The sequence below is a fragment of the Ailuropoda melanoleuca genome, chromosome 4 (assembly GCF_002007445.2).
Source record: "Ailuropoda melanoleuca isolate Jingjing chromosome 4, ASM200744v2, whole genome shotgun sequence".
NCBI lineage: Eukaryota > Metazoa > Chordata > Mammalia > Carnivora > Ursidae > Ailuropoda > Ailuropoda melanoleuca.
The window spans coordinates 52931645-52953827 of NC_048221.1; the positions used below are offsets into that span (position 1 = coordinate 52931645).

Genomic DNA, 22183 nt, shown 5'->3' on the forward strand with positions numbered 1-22183 from the left:
TAATTCCCAGTGTTCGTATAGCATTATAATTAAAAATAAAGCAATAAAATTGTCTTCATTCTGAAAACACCCTGGGTGGGAGGGCACACCGTGACCCTGTCAAAGCGGGCCACTGACACTGTATCTGAAGCACGTGACTGGTGTTCCTCGGCCACTGCACAGAGCCACGTGTGCAACGATGCTCACTGCGGGGCCAGCCTGGTCTGGAAACAACCTAGATTTTCATCAGTGGGAAAGTGTCAAAGAAATTACAGCATTTTCTTAGCCACAAAAGATGAACTATGCTCATTTGAGCATTAAATGAAAAAAGAAGGGTTATAAAACCTTACTTTGTATTTTATGATTCCAAGTACACAAATATAAAAAATTTCTGAAAGGAAATGCATAAAACAGTAACAGGTATCTACGAATGGTGATATTTATAAGGACATTTTCATTTTACCTTCCAGAATGTTCAGTTTTTTTCTACAGTGAACACTGTTATTTTAAAAAAGAGAATATATATAATGCAAGCAGCATTCCAGCACCATCCTCCATTTTGTCCAGCCACCATGAGTCCTGCAGGACACACAAAGGTGTAGGGGGACACCAGCACAGACCACGAGAGAATGACAGGCTGAAGGGTCTTGGAAAGTCAGCAAAGGTAAATCAGGGAGGACTTCTTTGGGGCGGGGCGGGGGGCGTGGGGGAGGCAGGGCAGTGTGAGAGAGATCAGCTGGGCTTTAGAGGCTGGCTGAGGTTTCTCTCAGCAGAGACGTAAAGCAGAGACGTAAACAGTGGGGAGGAACGCGAGGGTATTTCGGGAGGAGCAAACATTACGAGAAAAGGCTTAAAGTGGGAAAAAGTAAAATAATGAATGCAGAAAGAGATGTCAACCACCCTAGGGCTTTTTTTGGGGAACTGTCTTTGAGTGAGCTTCTGAGTCCCACAAGAAGGTCTCCTTTCTCTCATTTTTGGTCCCAAATCACATGGCTGGCCATCTCCTCTATCCCTGGGTCCCTGACTGGATTTTTTCAGAAGCACCTACTTTCAAAGGGCACAGAGTCGCTGTTGACAAGAGGACTCTAGTGTGCCGTGGCTCTGGCAGCAGCCCCCCAGAGGGACATTTCCAGGCCCTTCTGACCATGGGCACTGGGTGGGAGTAGGCCCGCGGCTTCCTCGGGTGACAGCTTGCCTGCACAGCTGGCTCGGTGTATGAACTCTGGGTGTGGGTGCCTCACCGGGCAGTCCTATTCCCTATGTACTGAGGCTGCAATCACTCAAGAGGCATGGTGAGGTTTTCAGCGATTCCAGGAGAAAATGGATCCCGCTCCGGCAAAAGGAGTGTCTGGGTCATGGAGTTGTGTCTAAAGCGGAGGAGGTTCCCTGCCACCGGCCCCCTCAGTCACACCACAGAAATGGTCTTCCTAGGGCCTGGGGCATATTCATCCCACGGGGCACCTATGGACTGAGGTCTTTGAAGGCGACACAAATTGAGGAAGGTGGGCCATGTATCCTCCTGGTCAGTTTTGATCAAGTGTTTACTTTGAGGGGACAGGGCAGGGAAGGAAGTATTAGTTCACCTGATGTGACCTCAGGAATTCACATAGTTTCTAGTGGGTTGGAAGTCAAAGAGCTCCTCTGCTGGAAAGCCAGCCAGGCCTTCTGCCGTAATTAAGAACAACTCTCCTGTTCAGATTTGCATGAGAAAGGCGCGCGCGCGCGCGCGTGTGTGTGTGTGTGTGTGTGTGTACATATGTATGTATATGCACACATGTATTTGCTGCCCAACCATTACAAATAATACAAATTAACTTTTTTACTCAAATAAAGGGACTTAAAAATTTTTAACAGTTTATCTAATGGCAAAATTAGTATTTTCTATAACTCACTCACTCCTTTGCAGAGGTCAGGTTTGGTTTTTGTCAATGAAAACTTTTCTATCAAGTATGCTGGCTCTCTGTCTTCAGCGGATGTGGGCCGAGGGGCAGGGTGCTCCTCTGGGCGAGGGGAGAACTGCCGCTTCAGCCACCACATTAGCCCCAGAGGAAATCACAGAGCAATGATCCCAGCCCCTCATTCCGTTACAGCAGAGCAACCCAAGGTCTCGTTCACAGTTCACCCAGCAACACTGGAACGACCCAGGATTCCAGACCCTCCCACCTAGCACTTTCCACAGTTACCACCCATGAAAGGCAGGAATTAAAGGGGGCTCAAAAGGAGGCTCTACCAGGCTGCCAGGGGCGGGAAGGCTGACAATTTCTATCTGCGACTACGGCTGCAGCTGTGCTCCTTCCTGCCCCACAGCCAGAGTGTGTATCTGGGTGCCTCACCGGTACGTGTCTTCCGAGTAGGTTTTCTGAACATAATCCTGCAATTCCATCTGTGCCTTTTCCTGGAATTTTTCAATCTGGCTTGTGCTGGTCAAACCTGGATGATCTGCAAAGAGAACAGTGCCCCAAATTGCCCTGTGTATTTGGAAAGCCTCACTTGGCAGACTTCTTATTTTTAAACCTCTGACAAATTTCTCAAGTATAAGATAGATTGAACCCTGAAGGAGGGTCTGGTTTGTATATTACTGCTAAAGCATTGGCTTTTGCTGTACTCTGCCAAGGCCTGAAGGTTCCCAGGAGGGGGCTGGGCTCCTGAGTGGTCACACCAGCCTCAGCAGCCCCACCTGGCTTGGTTCTTGACATCTGGCTTCCTACCGTTGTAGAAAACAGAGATTTTAGAACCATCACCTGAGATCAGAAATTATTTATCTCCTATGTATTTAATCACATAACTTCTCCCATTTATATCAGCTATTTTGTTGTTCATGAGTGGATGGCTGGGGAGGAAGGGAGGGTTAAGCTGTGTCCAATCCCTGCTATCGAGGACAGCAGTCAGGACAACAGTCAGCCAGAGTGACCTCTGGAGGATCAGAGAGAGCAGCTGACAGGGGAGCAGCGAGGTCAGCCAGACAGTCCTGCTGTCTCTTCTTCACTGACTGCCCTACAGGGACAGGTAAGCTTGTGCACTTTCAGTCTATACTGAAGTACATATGCGAACACAACCTGAAAACTGGCAAAAAGGAAAGCAAAGGAAATCAAAATTAAAAAAAAGACATCGAGGGGGTGCCTGGGTGGCTCAGACGGTTGGGCATCTGCCTTCAGTTTAGGTCATCTCAGGGTCCTGGGATCAAATCCCACATGGGACTCCCTGCTCAGCGGGGAGCCTACTTTTCCCTCTCCCTCTGCCTCTCTCCCCTGCTCATATTCTCTGTTTGAAATTAATTTAAAAAAAAAAAAGGGATATCGGACGGTAGTATACTCTATTTTGTATGCCCAAGTCTTATTTAGCCAATAGTTTAAATTAGGATACAGAATAAATCTTTTCAACATACGAAGTCACCAAGCACCATGGCATATGTCTTTGGGACTGTAAAGGCAACAATTTAAAAGAATGTATGTGTTTATGTTAGCTAGCAAAGCACACCTATTAGGAGAACATTCGGCCACATACAACAGGTTCATGTTCAGAAATATCCGTAGACACAGGTGGAAAACTGTTGCTGAGTCCCCACCACATATCTTACCAGGGCTAAAGAGAACTATAGCTTTAAGGTATGCATACTCATAGCCGTCTATATCCAGCTTCGCCATACTGTTACAGAACTCCTGAAGCTTCCAGATGTGCTCCATGACTTGTTTTATCCGGTCTCCAGAAAGTTTATCTAGAAATGAACATCACGGGTCACCTGAGAAAGGCTGGTAAGAACAGGAACGTGAGCTTCTTTGAAGAGCCACAGATTGAATGAGAAGATAATTTCACTTTTTAATGGAAACCAGTTACCTTAAAGTGGTTAAGAGCCTCATTTTCTAGGTGACGGTGAAGTGACAATAAGTACACCCAAATGCCACTCTGCTATATATTCTAAGTAACAAACCCCTAGATCATTGATTCTCTCTGGCCCTACCTTGGGCAGGGCCTGTAGGTGCAAACTGGTAATTCCTTTCATTCTGTGCTTAAGACCCATAAGTCAATTCTTACCAGTGGTCAGGCTCTCTAAGTCTCTGCAGGCATTTAATAGAAGTTTATGGACCTGATCATTAAATGCTGACATTTTTTAGTTGTGAAAACAATTTTATATGTTATCTGTTTTAATTTTCCTGACAGTATTTGCTGAAGGTATTAGTATTATCACATGCAATTAAAAATAAAGGATAATTAAGAGGCGCTTGGGTGGCTCAGTCAGTTAAGCGTCAGACTCTTGTTTTTTGGCTCAGGTCATGATTTCAGGGGTGTGAGATCAAGCCCTGCTTAAGATTCTCTCTCTCTCCTCGGAAACAAACTGAGGGCTTTAGAGGGGAGGGGGGTGGGGGACTGGGATAGGCCAGTGGTGGGTATTAAGGAGGGCACATACTGCATGGTGCACTGGGTGTTAGACGCAAATAATGAATCATGGAACTTTACATCAAAAACTGGGGATGTGGGGTGCCTGGGTGGCACAGCGGTTGGGCGTCTGCCTTCGGCTCAGGGCGTGGTCCCAGCGTTGTGGGATCGAGCCCCACATTGGGCTCCTCCGCTGTAAGCCTGCTTCTTCCTCTCCCACTCCCCCTGCTTGTGTTCCCTCTCTCCCTGGCTGTCTCTATCTCTGTCAAATAAATAAAATCTTTGAAAAAAAAAAAAAACTGGGGATGTACTGTATGGTGACTAACGTAACATAATAAAAAATTATTAAAAAAAAAAAAGATTCTCTGCCCCTCCCCCCTCTCACTTTCTCTCAAAATAAATAAATTAAATAAATAATAACTAATCCTCATCTGTGAACAAATCTAACTTAAATGCAACAAAACGCTATAGGGTTTTAAAAAATCAGTTTGATATTACTATTCCGAAGGAGTAACTAGACAAAGTCGTAACTAGGTCACTCAATTCCTAAATAATCATACATCTCGAATGCCTAATTAAAAGTGCAGCTCAACTGCAATTCAGCATCAAATGTAGATTTTCAGCACGAGTCCTAAAGCCTGGGCCTGCTCCCTTGAGACCGTGTCTTCGGCGCACTCTGGACTCAGAGCGTGTGGAGACTGCACTGGCTATCTCCTGGTCCGGATGTGGCTGGGACGAGGCCACCCGACGTTAGATGGTTGCCATAAATCTTTCTACAAGACAGTCACTTGTTAACATTCACAAGAACAAGTAGGTGAGGCAACTGTGTCCTAAGGGTCTACATGGCCCAGGTTTGTGCCCAGCTCTTCTACTTGCTGTTTCACTTGGGGGAAACCAGGGACCTGACTGCAATCACAGTCCCTCTAGTGCTGTGAGAATTTGTTACACAGGAAAGGGTAACCCACTGTGAGAGAACAGAAACTACGTATGCTGGTCTCTGCCCCCGGCTCCTGGCCCAGAGCTCTGGAAGCCCTCGTAATTTCTAAGTGGTAGGAGCGTTAGCAGCATCTGTTGGTCTAATATTCGTTTTTGAACTGATCCTTGACAAAGAGCTTCGAAAACCCTTGAAAATTCTTATGTGTTAACAGCGCTAGGAGAATCTTTTGTTCCACTGAGGTGACTCTGGGTGGGACCCCTAATGGCCCCTGGAAAGACTAAAGCATGTTCAGAAGCTTGGAATTTCCAGCCCCATCCCTCATGCTCCAGAGAGGGGAGAGGGCTAGAAATGGAGTTAATAACTGATCACGCCTACATGAGGAAGTATCCATAAAAATCCCAAAAATATGGGGTTCAGAGAGGTTCCAGGTTGGTGAACACACGCACACTGGAAGGTGAAGCACCCCAAGTCACGGGGACAGAAGCTCTTGTACTTGACTCTCCTAGACCTCACACCATATATCTCTTCCTCTGGCTGTTCATTTTTATCCTCCATCCTTGAGTTCTGTGAGCTACGCTAGCGAATAAATCCAACCCGAGGGTTGCTACAATCTCCAATCTACACAGCAGGTTGGTCAGAAGCACAGATGATAGCCTGGACTTGTGCGTGTGTGCATACGTGCATGTGTATACATGTTGGGGGGGGTGGGTCTTGTGGGACTGAACCCTTAACCTGTGGGATCCGACACTATGTCTGTGTCAGAATTGAGTTAAATTGTAGGACACCCAGCTGGTGTCTCAGAGAATTGCCTGTTGTGGGGAAAACACCCCCCAAATTGGTGACCGCACGTGTCAGAAGGGTTCTGTGTGAGGAGTAAAGGAGACACTCAGGAAAGAGAAACACAGTAGGGAAGAACCAGGTTTTTCTTTCACCCACACAAGTGAAAAAACTACAGTTTCTTCCATTTATACCTGTCAATCAAGATGAAAGTGTAAGCTCTGATTGTTCTGAAAACATCACTACCTATGTTATCAGGAAGCTTGCAACGTTTTCAATTATCTTTTTTTTTCCTTTCATATTCCTTACATGAAAAGAAGACAGTCAGGTGGAAATTCAAATGTTCTCACTGGTAAAGGCCCCAGGACTTAAAAGTTAAGCAACTCTCAGCCTGTGGAAGCTGTGGGACACCGCAGCCGGCCAGTTTGCAAGGGGCTGGCCTGAACCGAGACACACTCTCCCACAGCCCCAGCCCTACCTTCCTGGATGCTGTTCTGCAGGTGGTTGACAATGGCTGCCAGGATAGTGGAGAGACTCATGACCTGGGCACACTGGGCCAGGCCGAGGGTGAAGAGCTCGTTCCAGCAGGCCCGCACCAGGCTGGTGTTGCAGTCCTGCCTGGGAACACAGAGGTTGGGGTGGGTGTGGGTACATGCCAATAGTCTCCAGGCCCCAGTTTGCCCCAAACAAGAAGATTCAACAAGTACTTCTTGAAGGTCTATGGTATGTCCAGGATCATTTTCCAAAAACACCAGTTCGTGAATCTCTTAACTGAAGTCCCTCTGAGGATAAACTATTTTTTTAACAACGACGCTTTAGACGTCGGTAATGAGAAATCGAAATGGGTATGACTGAAGTGTCATCTCCTAAAGCCTTCTAAACCCACAGCAGCCCAGGCGCCGCTGTCAGGAGACGCTGCAGTAACCCAAAGGCTAGGGACGGAGTGTGCGGAGACTCACCCTGCACCTGTGCTCGAGAGCAGAGGGCCTGCAGACCCTACAGGGAAGGAGCGGCACTGGAGCATAGAGGAAGGGGCCAGTCACGTCAGCTTTCAGCCCTGCCTTGGAGGATTCACACTCAATGGCATGGCTGGTGCACCGCAAACGGTATGACCTTATCTGAGAAGCCCCCAGGTGCAGCCTCACTCTACTTTCTCAAGATTTCAGATGACTCCTGCCTTCTGTTCCACTCCATCCCGGGCTCTTAGCACCAAGTCCTCAGCATATGGAGAAGGCCTGAGAGAAGTCTGAGGAACACTGAAGCACCGGCAACCATGATCCTCTGCTCCTAGTCCACGGAGTGTATTTAATAAGAAAATCAGGGTCACTGGAGCAAGATCATAGGTACAAACTAGAAGGGCCCTGAGACATCTCCCAGGCCATTTCTAACGAGGGGAAGGCTCTTGCTGAAGGCCACACACAGAGAAAAAGGCCACTTACCCAAGTGCCTGAAAGGCTGGGATTGACCTGGCCCAGTGCATGGAGAGGAAAAGCAGGCGGGATGCTGACTCGCAGATGTAGTGCACATTGAGGTACTCTGGCATCGGGCTGGGCATCGTGAGCTAGAGAAGAGGAGGCACACAGCACAGGAGGTGACGGAGAGACAGGGCATGGCTTTGTCTGTCAGCATGAGCTGCTGTCACGTCTCAACAACTGCGAAAGCCTGAGTTGCGATGATCTCTGATGCTGAGTTCCTGTGCAGACCCATCCTTACGAAGCCTGTGTCCTCTGCGGCGGAGGGCTGGCACCGATACCCCCTGGTCTCTTGCCCGGTGAACTAGGCTCTGTTGGCCCTTGAAACGTGGTCAATGACGGCCACCTCCCAGCTCACTCACACAAAGACATATGTTTCAACTCTTGCCTCAGCTAAATTGGTATTTCTTCTAAGGCAATTCCATTTTGAGCCATAGGTTAAAATCTAAATTAAATCAGGGAACAGGAGTCAACTTCATGGCTAGCAGGCATTTGGTAGGTGGCCTCAGCGTAGCAGTGAGTGACAGGTGAGCAGAAGCCTATGTGGTGGGAGGATGAGATCCCACCACCAGAATGTTCAGGACTGGGCTCTAGAGCTCCACTGTCCAGAAGGGAAATTAATGCCTTTGATGCCGGAATCCGACTGGTGACCTATATTCTTGGCACTGGTGGGCAACTATGAACAGGGACCCAGTCTTCCTAAGCGACTGGTCAGGCCTCTCTAGTAAAGAACACTGGGGGAACAGGAAGACACGGTCTGTAGCCCTAGAAACTGAGAGGGCTTCAGGGAACCTGGGAGTGTCTTTCAGAAGTGAGGCCAGCGAAGAAGCATGTGGGGAAGACTAACAGCCTTCTTCAAGGAGATAGGAGGTCTATTTTCTGTGGCTCGAGACAGCAAGGAGCCGTGACCAGCGGTTAGGAATGGGGGCTGGCTGCCTGCGTGCTGGAGCAGACAAAGGAGCCTGACTGAGCCTATGCTGGAGCCAGGCCGTCCCGGAAAGCAGAAGAGGCAGAGCAGTACACTAAAAGCCCTCTCTGGGCAGCATCACGTCAGCCCCTCCTGGCAAGGACAGACCACACCTGCTTCAGGGTGAGTTACCTTCAGAGCCAAAACACTGTGAGCAAAACACAAATGATAGTTCTTTCTTATGAGAATACTGTTCTGGAACACAGGGTCCAAATCCAAACAAAAGCCAACAATATGAAAATGAGCTCACCGCAAGATTTTAGCTTCAAACTGCAGGCTGGAGAGGCTGGGGCATGTGGTTAGGCTGAATGCACTCACCTTAAATGTGACATGAGTGTCTGAAAGGAGGGGCCCTTCGACCTCGATGATGGGTGTGGACTGGTCTCTGCTGATGACGTGGATACCCCCTCCTCCACTGGCGTCTATCCCATCTGCTAGGCTTGGAGGTGAGGAGCTGTCTGTGGTATTAAGTGCTTTAGCTAAGGTATCAAATGCCCTGCGAGCAAAAATGAAGCAGGCAGTGTTGTGAATCCACAGCTTTTAGGTCTAGCTGAGACCTAATCTAGAAAAACAATGCGATGGGGAAAAGATCATTCAGGTCTACCCGCTGGGGGAAGGGGTAAGGAGAGCTTCTGTGTGCAGTCTATACAACATCATCAGCACTAAGCAACGCAATATATTATTTACTTTCACACATAATTTCTATTTTTCATGACTAGTCCCCAAGGTAGAACCCTCTCCATTTTACAGATGTGAAAGCTGAGGCTTAGAGATGTTAAATAACTTTTCCAAGATCAACCACCCAGTGAGCAGTGGAACCAGAACTCTACCCAACTCGAATCCCATTCTCTTTCCATTGGATCTAGATCTTAATTTTGCTATCAGACCGGAAGAGAACATGAGGACCAGGGTGCTCATGTGGCCTCCGGCTGTGCATCTGCTCGGCCTGGCAAGGCGGGCAGGAGTGGCCAGTCCAACAGGGAAGAAGCAAACACGAGAGCTGGGCTGTGGGGAAGAAATGCCTTCCGCAGCCAGTTACGGGTGTCTGGGGCCAGCTAATGCTATCTGTCGGTAGCACCCTGATGGACTGAATGAAGCTCTAGACTACTTGGAAAAAAATATACACGAGAAAAATGAGCTAAGACAGAAGTAGGAACGGGGATGAACTACTAATATTTAGTCAAAATAAAGACTGATATAAGTAACACCTATCTACTGAAGGGTTTTCCCTGCTTCCACTGAGTCACTCCATTTCCTTTTTCATTGTTTGGAATGAAAAGCAGTTTTGATTATTTTATATCATGTAATACACAAGGGTCCATGTTCCCATAGTTAAAATGTGAAAGAAGATAGACGTGCAGGAACACTGTGATGATTTTACAGGCCCTGGCTGAATACAGGGTGGGTGTCAAAATGCTCCCAGCGCCCTGACGCAGCAACAACTGAGTGTGCACATCACGGGGGGGCCTCCACACTCATGGCATCATACCGAGTAATCTCACTTGCAGACTGGTCCTCCGGCTGCATTTCTGAAGCGTCACCATTGTTCAGGGATTCACTTAAGTTGGCAAGGGAGGTAACTACATTTGCCAGTGTGCCCAGAGCTCCCTGGCTTGTTTCAGCCTATTAAACACAAAATAAGAACATTAAAGATGAACACAAACACACAAAAGGTTCTCAGGCCAGTGAAGGTAAAATGTTTGTTTAAAAACAGCTTCTATGGGGTGTGACCTCAACAGGCCACAGGGTGGAGATCTTTTTGGTGATGGAAGAGTTCTACATCGTGATTGTGGTGGTAGTTACACAAATATACAAGTAATAAGGTAACGGAACAAAAACAAACTGGACACCACCAAAATTTAAACTTTTGTGCTTCAAAATATATTAAGAAAGTTAAATGGGGCGCCTGGCTGGCTCAGTTGGTGAAACGTGCGACTCTTGATCTCGGGGTTGTGAGTTTGAGCCCCCTGTTGGGTGGAGAGATGGCTTAAAAATAAAATCTTAAAGAAAAAAAAAAGTTATTAAGAAAGTAAAAAGGCAACCTCCCGCCCCTGCCACACAAAAGATAACCCACAGAATGGGAGGAGGTATTTGCAAATCATACATCTTAATACTGGTTTAGTAGCCAGTAACTCTTACAGCTCAATAATAAAAAGACAAATGAGTTAAAAAAAAAAATGGGTCAAGTGATTTAAACAGACATTTCTTCAAAGAGCATATACAAGTGGCCAATAAGCACATGAAAGGATGCTGTTCAGCATCACTGGAAACGCAAATCAAAACAACGAGCTACCACCTCACGCCCAACAGGATGGTTATAATAAAAAAGACCTAATAACAGGTGCTGGGAGGATATGGAGAAACTGGACCCTCACACACTGCTGGTGGGAACGTGGAATGGTGCAGCCACTATGGAAAACAGTCTGGCAGCTCCTCAAAAAGCTTAAACACAGAGTTACCACATGACCAGCCATTCCACTCCTAGGTACACATATAAGAGAAATCGACACGTAGGTCTACAAAAAAAAAACCTTGTACCCAAATGTTGGTAGCAGCACTATTCATAATAAACAAAAAGTAGACACAACCCGAGTGCTCGTCAGCTGATGAACGGATAAATAAAATGTGGTCCAGCCATTCAACGGCTTAGTACCTGGCAATAAAAAGGAATGAAGTGCTGACACATGCCACAACATGGATGAACCTCAAAAACATTACGTCAGGAGAAAGACGCCAATCACGAAAAGCCATATACTGTAAGATTCCCTTTATGTGAAATGTCCAGGATTGAAAAACCATAGCCAGAAAGTAGAGTAGCAGTTGGTGGGGGCTGGAGTAGGGGGAGGGGGAAGTGATGGCTTAGTGGGTGCAGTGCTTCTTTCCGGGGTGATGAAAATGTTCTGGGATCAGGTAGTGGTGATGGTCGTACAGCCTTACGAATGTACTAAAACCACTGCACTACACACTAAAAGTGTGAGTTTTCTGGTACATGAATTATAACTCAATTTAAAAAAAAAGAGGAAAGCCAAAGACATATGAAAACAAATAAACCAAGACAAATAAACCACAACAAATGTCTGTTGTGTCTGGATCATGAAAGTGAAAAACTAGAACACAGTGGAAAAGATCCTAAGCCGAGCACCGCTTCATAAATCACAGAACCACCACATAGCGGAATACTGTGCAGCCGCTGAAAGATGCGGGCCGCCATGACGGAGAGACACGTGGCGGGAACGGGAGTGCAGTGACAGGACAGAGAGCCCAGCCGGCCGGCACCGCCTGGGTGTCTCCTGGTTTTCGTGCTGTGCTGCAGGCTGTTGCATAAACGGCCGGGGGTGCCTGGGATCTCCGTAAGAGCTCTGTATTTAGTCAAAGTACACGGTTTTGAATTTTAATTATTTCAAAGTAGAAGGTTTAAAAAACAGATTCTGAAAAGAACTACCTTTAGGTGCTTTGTCTATACCCTATTATTCATGGCCAACTCCTGGGGTATGGTCACTTCCATGGCACACAGGAAGGAACAGGTGGAAGCAGGAACAGGTGCGTCCGACTCTGCAGCTCTTCCTCTTCACTACTACTTACATACCACACAGTGTGTGTTGCCCCTTCTCTTCCATCCAGTGACCACGACTCACTCACTTACTGAGTGCTCACTGTATGCTGCAGGCTTTATAAAAGTAACTTACTCAAGTTGCCCAGCACCCGCCACGTGGCGGTACTGAGGGAAGCAGAGATATAGGGAAGAGGGCGCATGGCTACCAAGAGTGACTCGGCGCTGGGCTCTGGACCCAGGACCAGCCGACTCCGGAGCCTCTTGGTTCTTAGCCTCAGTCTCTGCGTGGACAGCACAACAGAACAGTTGCTGTGAAATCCTTTGGTAATCGGGTCTTAAGGTTATTCGGGCCTTACTTTCAGGCTTCTGGTTTCTCTCCACCCCATTATGCACCCATCACTGTCCTGAGTGTCTACTTGATGGCAGCAAGCCAGGTGTGATGGCCATGCCTCACGCAGCACCTGGTCCCAAACAGAGAAAGCTCAAGGGACAGCCTCAGGACCACAGGATGGAGGGCCACTTTTGGTGCCAGTCAATAGCTCTCACTGTTGCCTTTCTTTCCCAAGAGATGATGTTCCTCATGTACTGAGTGGGCACAGCAATGTGCACGTGAATGGACGAGAAGGAAGCCTGCAGGGAGCGCCACTCTGGCTCTCGGGGCAGTAGCTCCGCCAGCACTCTGTTACCAAGTTCCTCCTTTCAGAGAAGGAAAACTGGAACTCAGCCATGGCTTGCTGCTACTTCATCATCATTGGGTCACATCAGGAATGAGATGACAAATATAATCAATTTTCTTGCCTGGATAAAACCCTTCCACTTAGTTATCTTCATGGGGGTTAGCCAGCTATCTCTCTCCTGGATTGACATACACCTCTGTTCACAACACGTTAAATTCCCTATGGCTGATTTGCTCTTAGTAGTTCTGCAATCGTCAGAATCCTGCCTGAACTTCCTCCTGCAGATCATCTAATTAAAAAGAATGGGGTGGTAGTGGATAATGTAACACTGTGTGTCAACCATACTTCAATTAAAAAAAAAAAAAAAGGAACTAGGGGCTTCTGCAAAAGGCCATTTGAGGATAAGCAGCCATTTCCCCAGCACACCGGTAGTTTGCCAATGTGTGTACTGGGGTGTGGTGGGGGTGGTTATTGAGATGAGAGCCACTGAATTTTCACCAAACTGAACTCTAGACCCTGACATGTAATAACGATTAACCAGCCGGCTCCGAGTTTCTGGAGAGCTGTCAACATCCCTAAAGCAAATCATAGGATGGCTGTATAAGAAGAAAGAAACTGAGATGCAGAAGGCCATGCTGTCAAGGTAGTCTCAGAAGGCCAAGAAGGTGGGTGCACACATTCAGAGAAGCAGACTGCACTGCAACATAAAGGTGGAGGAGAAGGCGTAAGTAGAGAGCATCACCTTGGAATCCGTGGCCAGGAGAACTGTACCATCCTCACGTATCAAAGGCTGTTGGATGTTCACAAGCATCCCTGGATCAAGAAGACCTGTTTGTCTATTTAAGACATAAAGAAACCCAGAGTAGCTTCCAACATGAAACAGTACCATCATGCTGCAGTGCCCTGTCCCTCCTCCATCTGCAAAGCTGCCTGAACAGCAGAAACACTCTGACTAGACTCAGCCATGGAGTGACTGAACCACCCCCCTTCTCTCTAGAATGAGATGAGCACAAAGCTGGGACTATAGCCTGAGACAGGATACCACACAGATACACATCCCCTTGGCTTCCATGCTGACTGCAGACCATGGCTGCTTTGTTAAATAAAGTTAACTTGATCTTCAGAATATCACCAAGGAATTCTCAACTCTAGTTCTCGCTAGGATACAGTTTGGATTTCTTGTTTTCCCTTTCTGTTCCTTTTAAATGAAGTTCAACAGATTACATGGAAAAAAAAAAAAGACACGTAAGTTAACTTGTGTTAACTCTTCGCACTATTTGGGACTACCCTGGGACTTAAGCCTTTTGTCTATACTGCAGAAAAACCCCATCTTGAATTGCAGAGCAATGTATGACTAACTATAACCTGAAACCCCAAGGCAGGAGAAAAACCCCATCTTAAATCAGCCATCCTCAGGTCTGTTCACGAGTGACTAGAGCAGCTCCAAAAAGGGTGGGATGAGGCAAGACAAGGCTGAAGGCTGTGGCAGCGGGGGAGCCACATAAGCTCCCTCTAAGGAACATCCATGCCTCCTCTAATCAGCTCGAAGGCTGATGGGACTGACCTTGCTCCATCTTTATCTGCCACAAACGTGGGAGTGGCTATCAGAGGACTTCTCAGGTCCTTCCGGATATAGATTTTCTCAGTTGAAGCAGCACAATTGCTTGGTTTCTCCCGCTGTACATCAAAAGGCTTCCGTTCACTCTGCACAGCTTAAATCACAACATAAACATTCACGTTTAGATAAAGGAGTCACGACATTAAAAACTACATCCTTCATAGTAAAGTTAGGGGTCTTCCTCAGTAAGTCCGCTACTACAGGGATAAGGTCGGTGCGAGACACATCCAGCTCAATTTTCAGAGCACTTTTCAGCCAAAGAAAAGAAAAGCTCAAAGCCAAACAACGCCATCCCAAGTCTAAAGAGCTCAAGCTCACTGCCTGCTAAGAAACTTCAGCAGGGCATTTGGATGGCCTTGGGGGGCCCACACTGAGCCCTCTGGGTTTTCACTTTTTGCGGCTCACAAAAGGCACGCTCCAGGAAGAGAAACACCCATCTTAACAGAGAGCCTGTCCAACGCACGTATCATAGAGAAACGTTCTGATGTCCAACTCAAGCCTGAATGACTTCTGCAAACTGCTTAATGGGGTGTCAGTATTCTAGAACACTAGCAGTCTCTCCCTTCAGGAATCTGGTCTGAGAATCTGGTATACGGGCCAGAAACAACTGAAGGAAATAAAGATCTTCTTAAAAGAAAGAAAGGATGAATCCCAGATCCAATATGTGAGAAAGGTAAGGGGTCCTATTTAGACGAGGACCCTGTGTCTGAGAGAGGTGCCATGTCTTCCCCAGGCCTTACAGCTCCGAAGTGGCAGAGCTGGGGTTTGATACTCCAAAGCCTGTGTTCACCCCACTGCGCTGTGCTGCATGCCGAGTTATGTGGAGGGGGTTTTCACACACACACCGCGGGGAATGACCGATTGCAGCAGTGTGGGTGCTGGATCACTTAGCTGACCCAGAGGGGAAACAAAAGGAAGCCTCAGTGGATATTTTCCTCTTAGAGTATTTTAAAGCCAGGTACAGAAATCTCACTTTCTCCCAACTTGCTAACTCAAATGGCTTGTTCACACAGTTACTCACATTCCATTTTCATGCCCATCTCTAAACATTTTTTCAGCCGGCAAAACTGACAGCGGTTCCGGTGGTGCTTATTAATGATACAGTCTTGGTTGCTCCGGCAGCTGTAGGTCAGATTTTTCCTTACACTCCTTTTGAAGAAACCTTTGCAACCTTCACAACTGACAGCCCCATAGTGACGGCCTAAAAGGAGAAAGAGTGTGTGAAGCAAATCACCAAGAGAAGAGATGATCCGTCCCAGGCCCTGTTTCTAAGGTAAGGCTATCAGAGTGACTGGTGCACGGTATCCGGTGCCGGCAGCCATGGTACTACCACAAGCCTGAGCATGAAGCCTGGCACTTGGGTTCTTCCCATAATTTTCCTATAATCTTTAAAGTAGCCCTGTGATGTCACGCTAGAAAAACAAGCTCAGAGAAGTAATGTGACAGCTGGTAAATGGCATGACCTTAACGCTTTAATACACAAAGGACCCAACATGCAGCAGGAGCTCACGGAGGATGGCTGAACCATGCTGCCCACGGTGGACACCGGCTCCTGGCTCTGCAGAGCCAGGCTTGTGAAGCCACCCAGTGCTCCTGTCCTGCCAACAGTGGCACGTAGCAGAAGCATGCATGTGCTGTTTTAGCACACAGGGTCCTACTCCTCCCTTTACTACTCGGTGTGTGTCATGTCCTGGGCCCTACAGCTACCCTGGGGGAAGTGCAGGGGCTGTGGCTATGTAGGCCCAAGGTGAGGGAAGAGTGCATGCTGTGTGGCTTACTTGGGTTAGGTGTTCAGACTCTTTTGGAAACGCAGTTCTAGAAATACATTTACTGCATACAGTTCTTTTTTTTCTCATCTTGTTTACTTTGCTGTCTCTAACTGCTAATGACCAATAACATTAAAAAGAGCCCCCCACCTCAGTTTACCCTTTCAAATACACCAAGTGCTTCCACACGCATCACACCTCATTTGTTCCCAGCTGGCACAGACCATGGATAAGGTCTCCTGGTTTGATCTTCTGTAACCCAGTATCATAGCTACACTGCTGAGAAGAAATATTTCACAGGATCATCACTGATGGCAGCTAATGAGTGTCCCACTGTCGTGAGCTTGAGCATGCAGAGCCATTCCCAAGTGTGTACTTGGAGGGTCTCAGTTTTGTACTAAAATTGTTGCGTAGACATCGTTTTTCCTTCCTTGCAGTGTATTTCCTTAGCCTCTCTAGATCTTACAGTGACCTCTAATACCTGGAGACTGCAGCACTGCAAGCCTATGACTAGGCCATTCCTTTAAGCCCAGAAGGGGATGACAAATGGGGAAGCCAAGCAGATTCTGTGGTCTCTTTGTTATGTCCATGCTTCATTCATTTATTTAAAAGTCTGCAGAGTGCCTCTCCTGGCTGAGCAAGAAGATAGGATATAGAGATGGAGGGGTCAGACATGGTTCTTGCTCTAACAAAAAGAGCCCATTCTGGTGTGGAAGATAGGCCTGTAATAATCAATTATAAGAGAATGTAACAAATGCCAGAGCAGTCTACACAAAAGGATGACGAGGACACAGGCAGCGCTGGCTTCGGAGAAGGGGTGGGATGGCTAGGTTTGGCCTTGTTCAAGATAAGGAGTGGGAACAGAGGCAGGGCACCCTGGCACAGCAAACAGTACCATGAGCTAGGAGGGGACTGACTGGAGCTTCTGACCTCTGTGGATGTTTGTCTGGGCTGTCTTCCTAAGATGCTTGGTCCAACCTTTTTTGTTTGTTTGTTTGTTTGTTTTAACCAGGACCACAAAGCGTCCAAAGTTCCTGGGAATTCTGTGACTACAGAATAAAGTGGAACCAATCACAAAACTCAGGCCTGTGCCCGTAGCACAGCTGGAAGAGTATCTTATTAAATCCTTCTCCATCCTGTGCTCACTTCGGTAGCACATATAACTAAATACCTCTCCATCCTTCCTGCCCACCTCATCTTCTACAGCTCCCCCACATTAGCAGGCTGAAGTCTGAACTTTTGGGCTGGATATCTTCTCCAGTCTCCTTTTACCCACATCCTAACCACAGAAGTCCAGGAGCTTTTCCCTAAAGACACCATGGGTGTGGACAGTAAATTCACTGGGCCCTGGCTCCACCAGCCTGAATGCCCTTCTGCTTTACCCAACACACACACAATCAAGCTCCAAGCCTCACAGAATCTGACTGCCCCTGGGGGACCTTGCCTGACCCTGTGGCTCCAGCCAGAATCGCATGCTCCTTCCTCCTTCGTTATAGTAACTACCACACTGGGTTATAGTGAGGATGACAGAGAGAGTTAGGATGAAGAAGAAACAGATAACACATCTTGTGAAACAGCAAAGCACTGTGCTAATACTACCCAGATTAAAGAAATGATTCCTTTTTTGGTAGGGTAGTACGTAAATATTTGACACACAGCCAAGATGTGTCAGTCACAGAAACAGTGTCTTGACTCCTCCTTTTGATTCTAATAATCTGACAAATGGTTTGCTTATTTATATCACTACCCCACTCAGAAAAGTGGAGTTCATGTTTTGAAACCTATAAACCTACAGAAAATGTTCTCTTTCCAATAATCTTCCAACCGCCATTTGGTTCATGATGTTGGACCACGATATGTGCCCAGCATAACCTAGGGTTACTTACCAGAGGCTTTGTCGCCACAGACCACACAGTACTCTACCACCTGCGGCCGCTGGACGTCAGCCTTACCCAGCAAGCGCTCCACAGAAGCAGAGTCCGTGACGATCTAAGAAGAATCAGGAAACAAGCAAAGTGCTGATTAAAAACCAGATCGTTAAAACAAACTAATGTTTAACTATAAATTCCTAATCTTGGGTTTCTAAGCAGGAAAACCCTGGGTAGCACTGGGAAAATCCCACCTGACAACTTAGCCTGACATCAAGAATGGCCCTGTTGCTCACCTAGACTGCGCCCCTTCAGCGGGGATGGTAGTGGGGGGGGGGTTGTCCAAGGTCAGGCACTGGTTTTCACTCACACACTCTTCCATCTGGCTAGCATAACCACCCAGGATGGGGGGCCGTGGGGAATCACATGCGGATGCTCTGACGTGAATATACCGCAGGTCTTTCTGGCTCCTCTATTCCCACGGAACAGCTTGGAATGTAGGCAGAGAGGTATATTCGGCAGAGAAATAATCAAGCTTTATTAATTAAATAACTAGGCCTCTCCTTAAGGCAGCTAGGAGTAGGGCTAGAACAGGCGACCTCTGAAACCTGTTATTTCTCCTTCACTTGCAGGTGACTTACTAGGTGACAGTATTACTCATCTGGAAGAATACTGTAACTGACACCAATATGAGGAAGTGAAAAATAGCTGTTATTAAATAAGGTACCAACAATAACCCTTACAATTATTTCTATATGGTAGGAATATATATAGAAATCACTATGTAGAATAACTTCTTATAATACATCCAACAAAATCAACAGCCACCTCCTCATGAACAAGGAGTAGTCTAAAAAAGCAGGGAGGAATTTTAATTTCAGTTGCTCAGAATGTACTCTGAGAAAGGAGGCAGTATTCACTAACCGCACTATGAGGAGTCTCAAATGTGCAGTTCTGAAAGCTAAACAATACTTGTGCTCTGAGCCCAGTTCTATCAGAAGAAAAAAAATCCTTTCTTTTCTTTATTTTTCTCCATAGAAAGTCCCTCCCCACTCAAAACACATGGATTCTTAGCAGCTTTATTCACAAGAGCCAAAAGATAGAAGCAGCCCAAACATCCAACAACAGATGACTATATAAATAAAGTGTGGTCTATACCTACGGTGGAATATTATTCAGCCTTAAAAAGGAAATCCTGAATAGACTACAACTTGGATGAAGCTTGAGGACATTATGCTCAGTGAAATAAACCAATGGCAAAGAAAAAATACTATAGGATTCCACTTATGTGAAGTACCTAGAATAGCCAAAATCATAAAGACAGAAAGTAGGATGACGGTTGTGAGGGCTGGGGGAGAGGAGAGATCAAGAGGCACCAGTTCACAGCAGCAAGTAAGGACCGAATCAAGAGCTGGACTAGGCCTAATGACCTGGAAAAGGATGAAGTGAGATTTAGGAACAAGCCAGTCCTTATCTGGCTATGGTCAGCCCTAGGTGGGGCCCCTAAATTATCGGGCCAAGAACTGCCACTGTGCGGCCTTAGATTAGTTAAGAACAATTCTCTACTGGCCTTAGTACCAGCTTGTTCATGCTAGTCTCCTGTGGGCCACTGACTGTCCTGGCTGAACTTCCATCCCATCTGAGCACTGCAGCTGGCTGCCTCCTGGGCCTTGCCACTCGCTTGCTGTTTTTTTACTCTAGCCAAAGTAGCAACCTGCCATACCTGCAGTCCTCAAAGGACTTTCTAGAGATGGATTTGGCCTTTAAGGCAGAGGAAGAGTCAGAAACAAGTTTGGTAGCAGAAGTGATGAAACAAATGCCTGTCCACAGCCTTACCTGGATCCTGCCAGGGACGAGGTTGTCCGAGGTGGTGAATATGAGCTGCTTGGCACTGGATGTCTCCGGGGAAGCCAGGATCACCTTCCCAGTTCCAGCTCCATCTGGGCTGGTCAGGATGAACTGCTGCTTGGGGGATCCGGAGGCGTCCACTGCGGTGACTATCTGGATCTTCTGTCCTGTCTGCTGGTCTGTCACAATCTACAAGACACAACATGGAGGCTGCTCTCACGGAGTATCATGCGACTTGTGTACTTGCAGGTGGTGCTCAAAGTGCTGACTGCCCAATGCCGTCCTGGAGTCAATGCTGGTCCAAGATGCAGTTTCACCAGTGCGTGGTGAAATGAGAAAAATAAAACACAACCGTGAGCTTTTCAGAAAGCTTTTTGTGGAGCTTATTTTATTTTAGGATATCATTCCTACTATTTTTAATTAAAATGTCCTTTGGGGTGGTGGTGGGATACTAGATGAAGGTGGTCAAGAGATACAAACTTCCGGTTTTAAGATAAAAAAAAGTACTGGGATGTGATGTACGGCATGGTGACTGTAGCTAACTCTGCTGTATGGTGCATCTGAAAGTTAAGGAGGCAGATCCTAAGAGCTCTTCTCATCACAAGGAACAAGCCATTTTTTCTTTCTTTTTTTTTTGTATCTATATGAGATGATGGATGTTAACTAAACTTATAGTGGCCATCATTTCATAATATAGGTAAGTCAGGTAATTACACTGTATACCTTGAACTTATACAGTGCCGTGTGTCAATTATATCTCAATAAAATTGGAAAAAGAAAATCCCTTTCTTTTATGAAATGAAGATAATAATAGATGATAAGTTTAACTTAAAATAAAAAAAAGGCCTTGTCCTAGGCATAATAAAGTCCAGAGAAGTCCTGACCCTCACTCCTCCAGAGGCTCCCACCATTCACCGTTCAGGGGGCCAGCTGTAGGAGTCTGTCTTTTTCCAGAGTCCCTGCCTAACTGCCTCAGTTACGATTGAAATAGTTGCTACAGCAAGAGGGACTTGTCATTCCTGCTCATGAAATTCTCTGAATCTGTTCTACTCCCTCTCCTGCCTTCCTCGAGGCCGAGTGCCCAGCTTTGGAGCACTACCTGCTCTCTCCCTGGGGCACCAGCAGGCCCTTGGACAAGGGGAGGGGTACTACATCTCTGGCTGGAACCCCCTTCCATCTACCACATTTATGGGCAGGTCTGGCATCCAAGCTACATCTTGATAGATGCTGACTTGTGAAACAGTGTTCCAAAGTTCAGACAGCAAACTCACAAAGAATCTAGCACAAGAGCTTTGCCAACTATCCAATATGGAAAATCAGACAGTGCTGGTTGGTTCAAAAGAAAATGACAAAGATCCAATCAATTATGTTCATTGACTGTCCACTATACGTCAAGCTCTGTTCTTTGTACTAAGGATAGGGACATGAACACAAGAGAGCTCCTACCTTGTGGAGTTAACCTTATATGGGTGAAATAGACCATGAACACAGATACTGTAGAATATTAGTCATGGTAGGTATCATAAAGAAAACTAAAAAGCAGAGTAAATGGACAAAGCATGTCAAGGGGAAGGAGGCCAGGGGGCTGCTTTAAAAAGAAAGATCTCTCTGATGGGGGTGGTGTTGAGTAAAAACCTGAATGAAGCAAGAGAGGAAGCCATGCAAATATGTGGCAAAGTATGTTATAGGCTGAGGGCACAGCAAGTTCAAGACCAGAAGAAGAGGAAACTAGGACAGAAGATGCACGAACAAATCCTTAGTTGATGGTAGGGCATGAATCCCAGCATACCAGCATTTGCTACTGAAAGGTCAAAAGATCTTGAAGGCTGAAGAAGAACAGATTTAGAAAATGAAAGAAAGTGCCTTTCATTGTTACAACCTGTGGCATACAAATTCTCTTAAACTTTCCTACCCAATGCTGAACTGGGAGACTGCAGACAGAATGGATGACACACACTTCTCTCAGCTGCCACGGAAGGGACTCCTACCTTAGTTAAAAAGTAACAAGAACTGGCCTTTGGAAGGTCCTGATAACCTTGAGATCTGGGAGTAAAATGTTTGACTTTCTTTTCATGTCTATCAAAACTTACCTCCTTCCTAAATTACTATCCCTGTTAAGAAATGAAACAGTCATGTGATTGAGAGGGCTCTTCCATCACCAGCTATAACCAAGGCAAGGCTGGTAGAAGTCCTTCACGTGTTCAGAGGTGACACACTCTGCACCCAAGTCACACAGTCACTAGCATGTCACCACCTTTGACGCTATTCCCCAGGCCTCCTGGTTGAGGCACTGACAGGTATGGGGCTGGGGCAGGGGTGGGAGGTGGGCATGACTGGGTCTAGACAG

At 46.7% G+C, this 22183-nt stretch overlaps 1 protein-coding gene across 4 annotated transcripts in view; it reads right to left on the minus strand.

The window, feature by feature from the left end:
• Positions 1 to 22183, minus strand: part of NR2C2 (nuclear receptor subfamily 2 group C member 2) — a 96146-nt gene that overhangs the window by 7063 nt on the left and 66900 nt on the right. For 2 of the 4 annotated variants that reach the window (XR_004624778.1, XR_004624777.1), the window contains exons 3-13: positions 19825 to 20025; positions 18007 to 18109; positions 15376 to 15555; positions 14301 to 14448; positions 13479 to 13572; positions 9996 to 10129; positions 8825 to 9002; positions 7507 to 7628; positions 6546 to 6685; positions 3595 to 3694; positions 2313 to 2418 (exon numbers count right to left, since the gene is read on the minus strand). Coding sequence is in view for 2 of the 4 variants with exons in the window: in XM_034658814.1 (XP_034514705.1) it covers positions 2313 to 2418; positions 3557 to 3694; positions 6546 to 6685; positions 7507 to 7628; positions 8825 to 9002; positions 9996 to 10129; positions 13479 to 13572; positions 14301 to 14448; positions 15376 to 15555; positions 18007 to 18109; positions 19825 to 20025 (1544 nt within the window). In the remaining 2 variants the exon portion in view is untranslated. Of the gene's footprint in view, positions 1 to 2312; positions 2419 to 3556; positions 3695 to 6545; positions 6686 to 7506; positions 7629 to 8824; positions 9003 to 9995; positions 10130 to 13478; positions 13573 to 14300; positions 14449 to 15375; positions 15556 to 18006; positions 18110 to 19824; positions 20026 to 22183 lie in introns of all 4 variants that reach the window. The other 2 variants (XM_034658814.1, XM_034658815.1) reach the window with 1 other exon arrangement.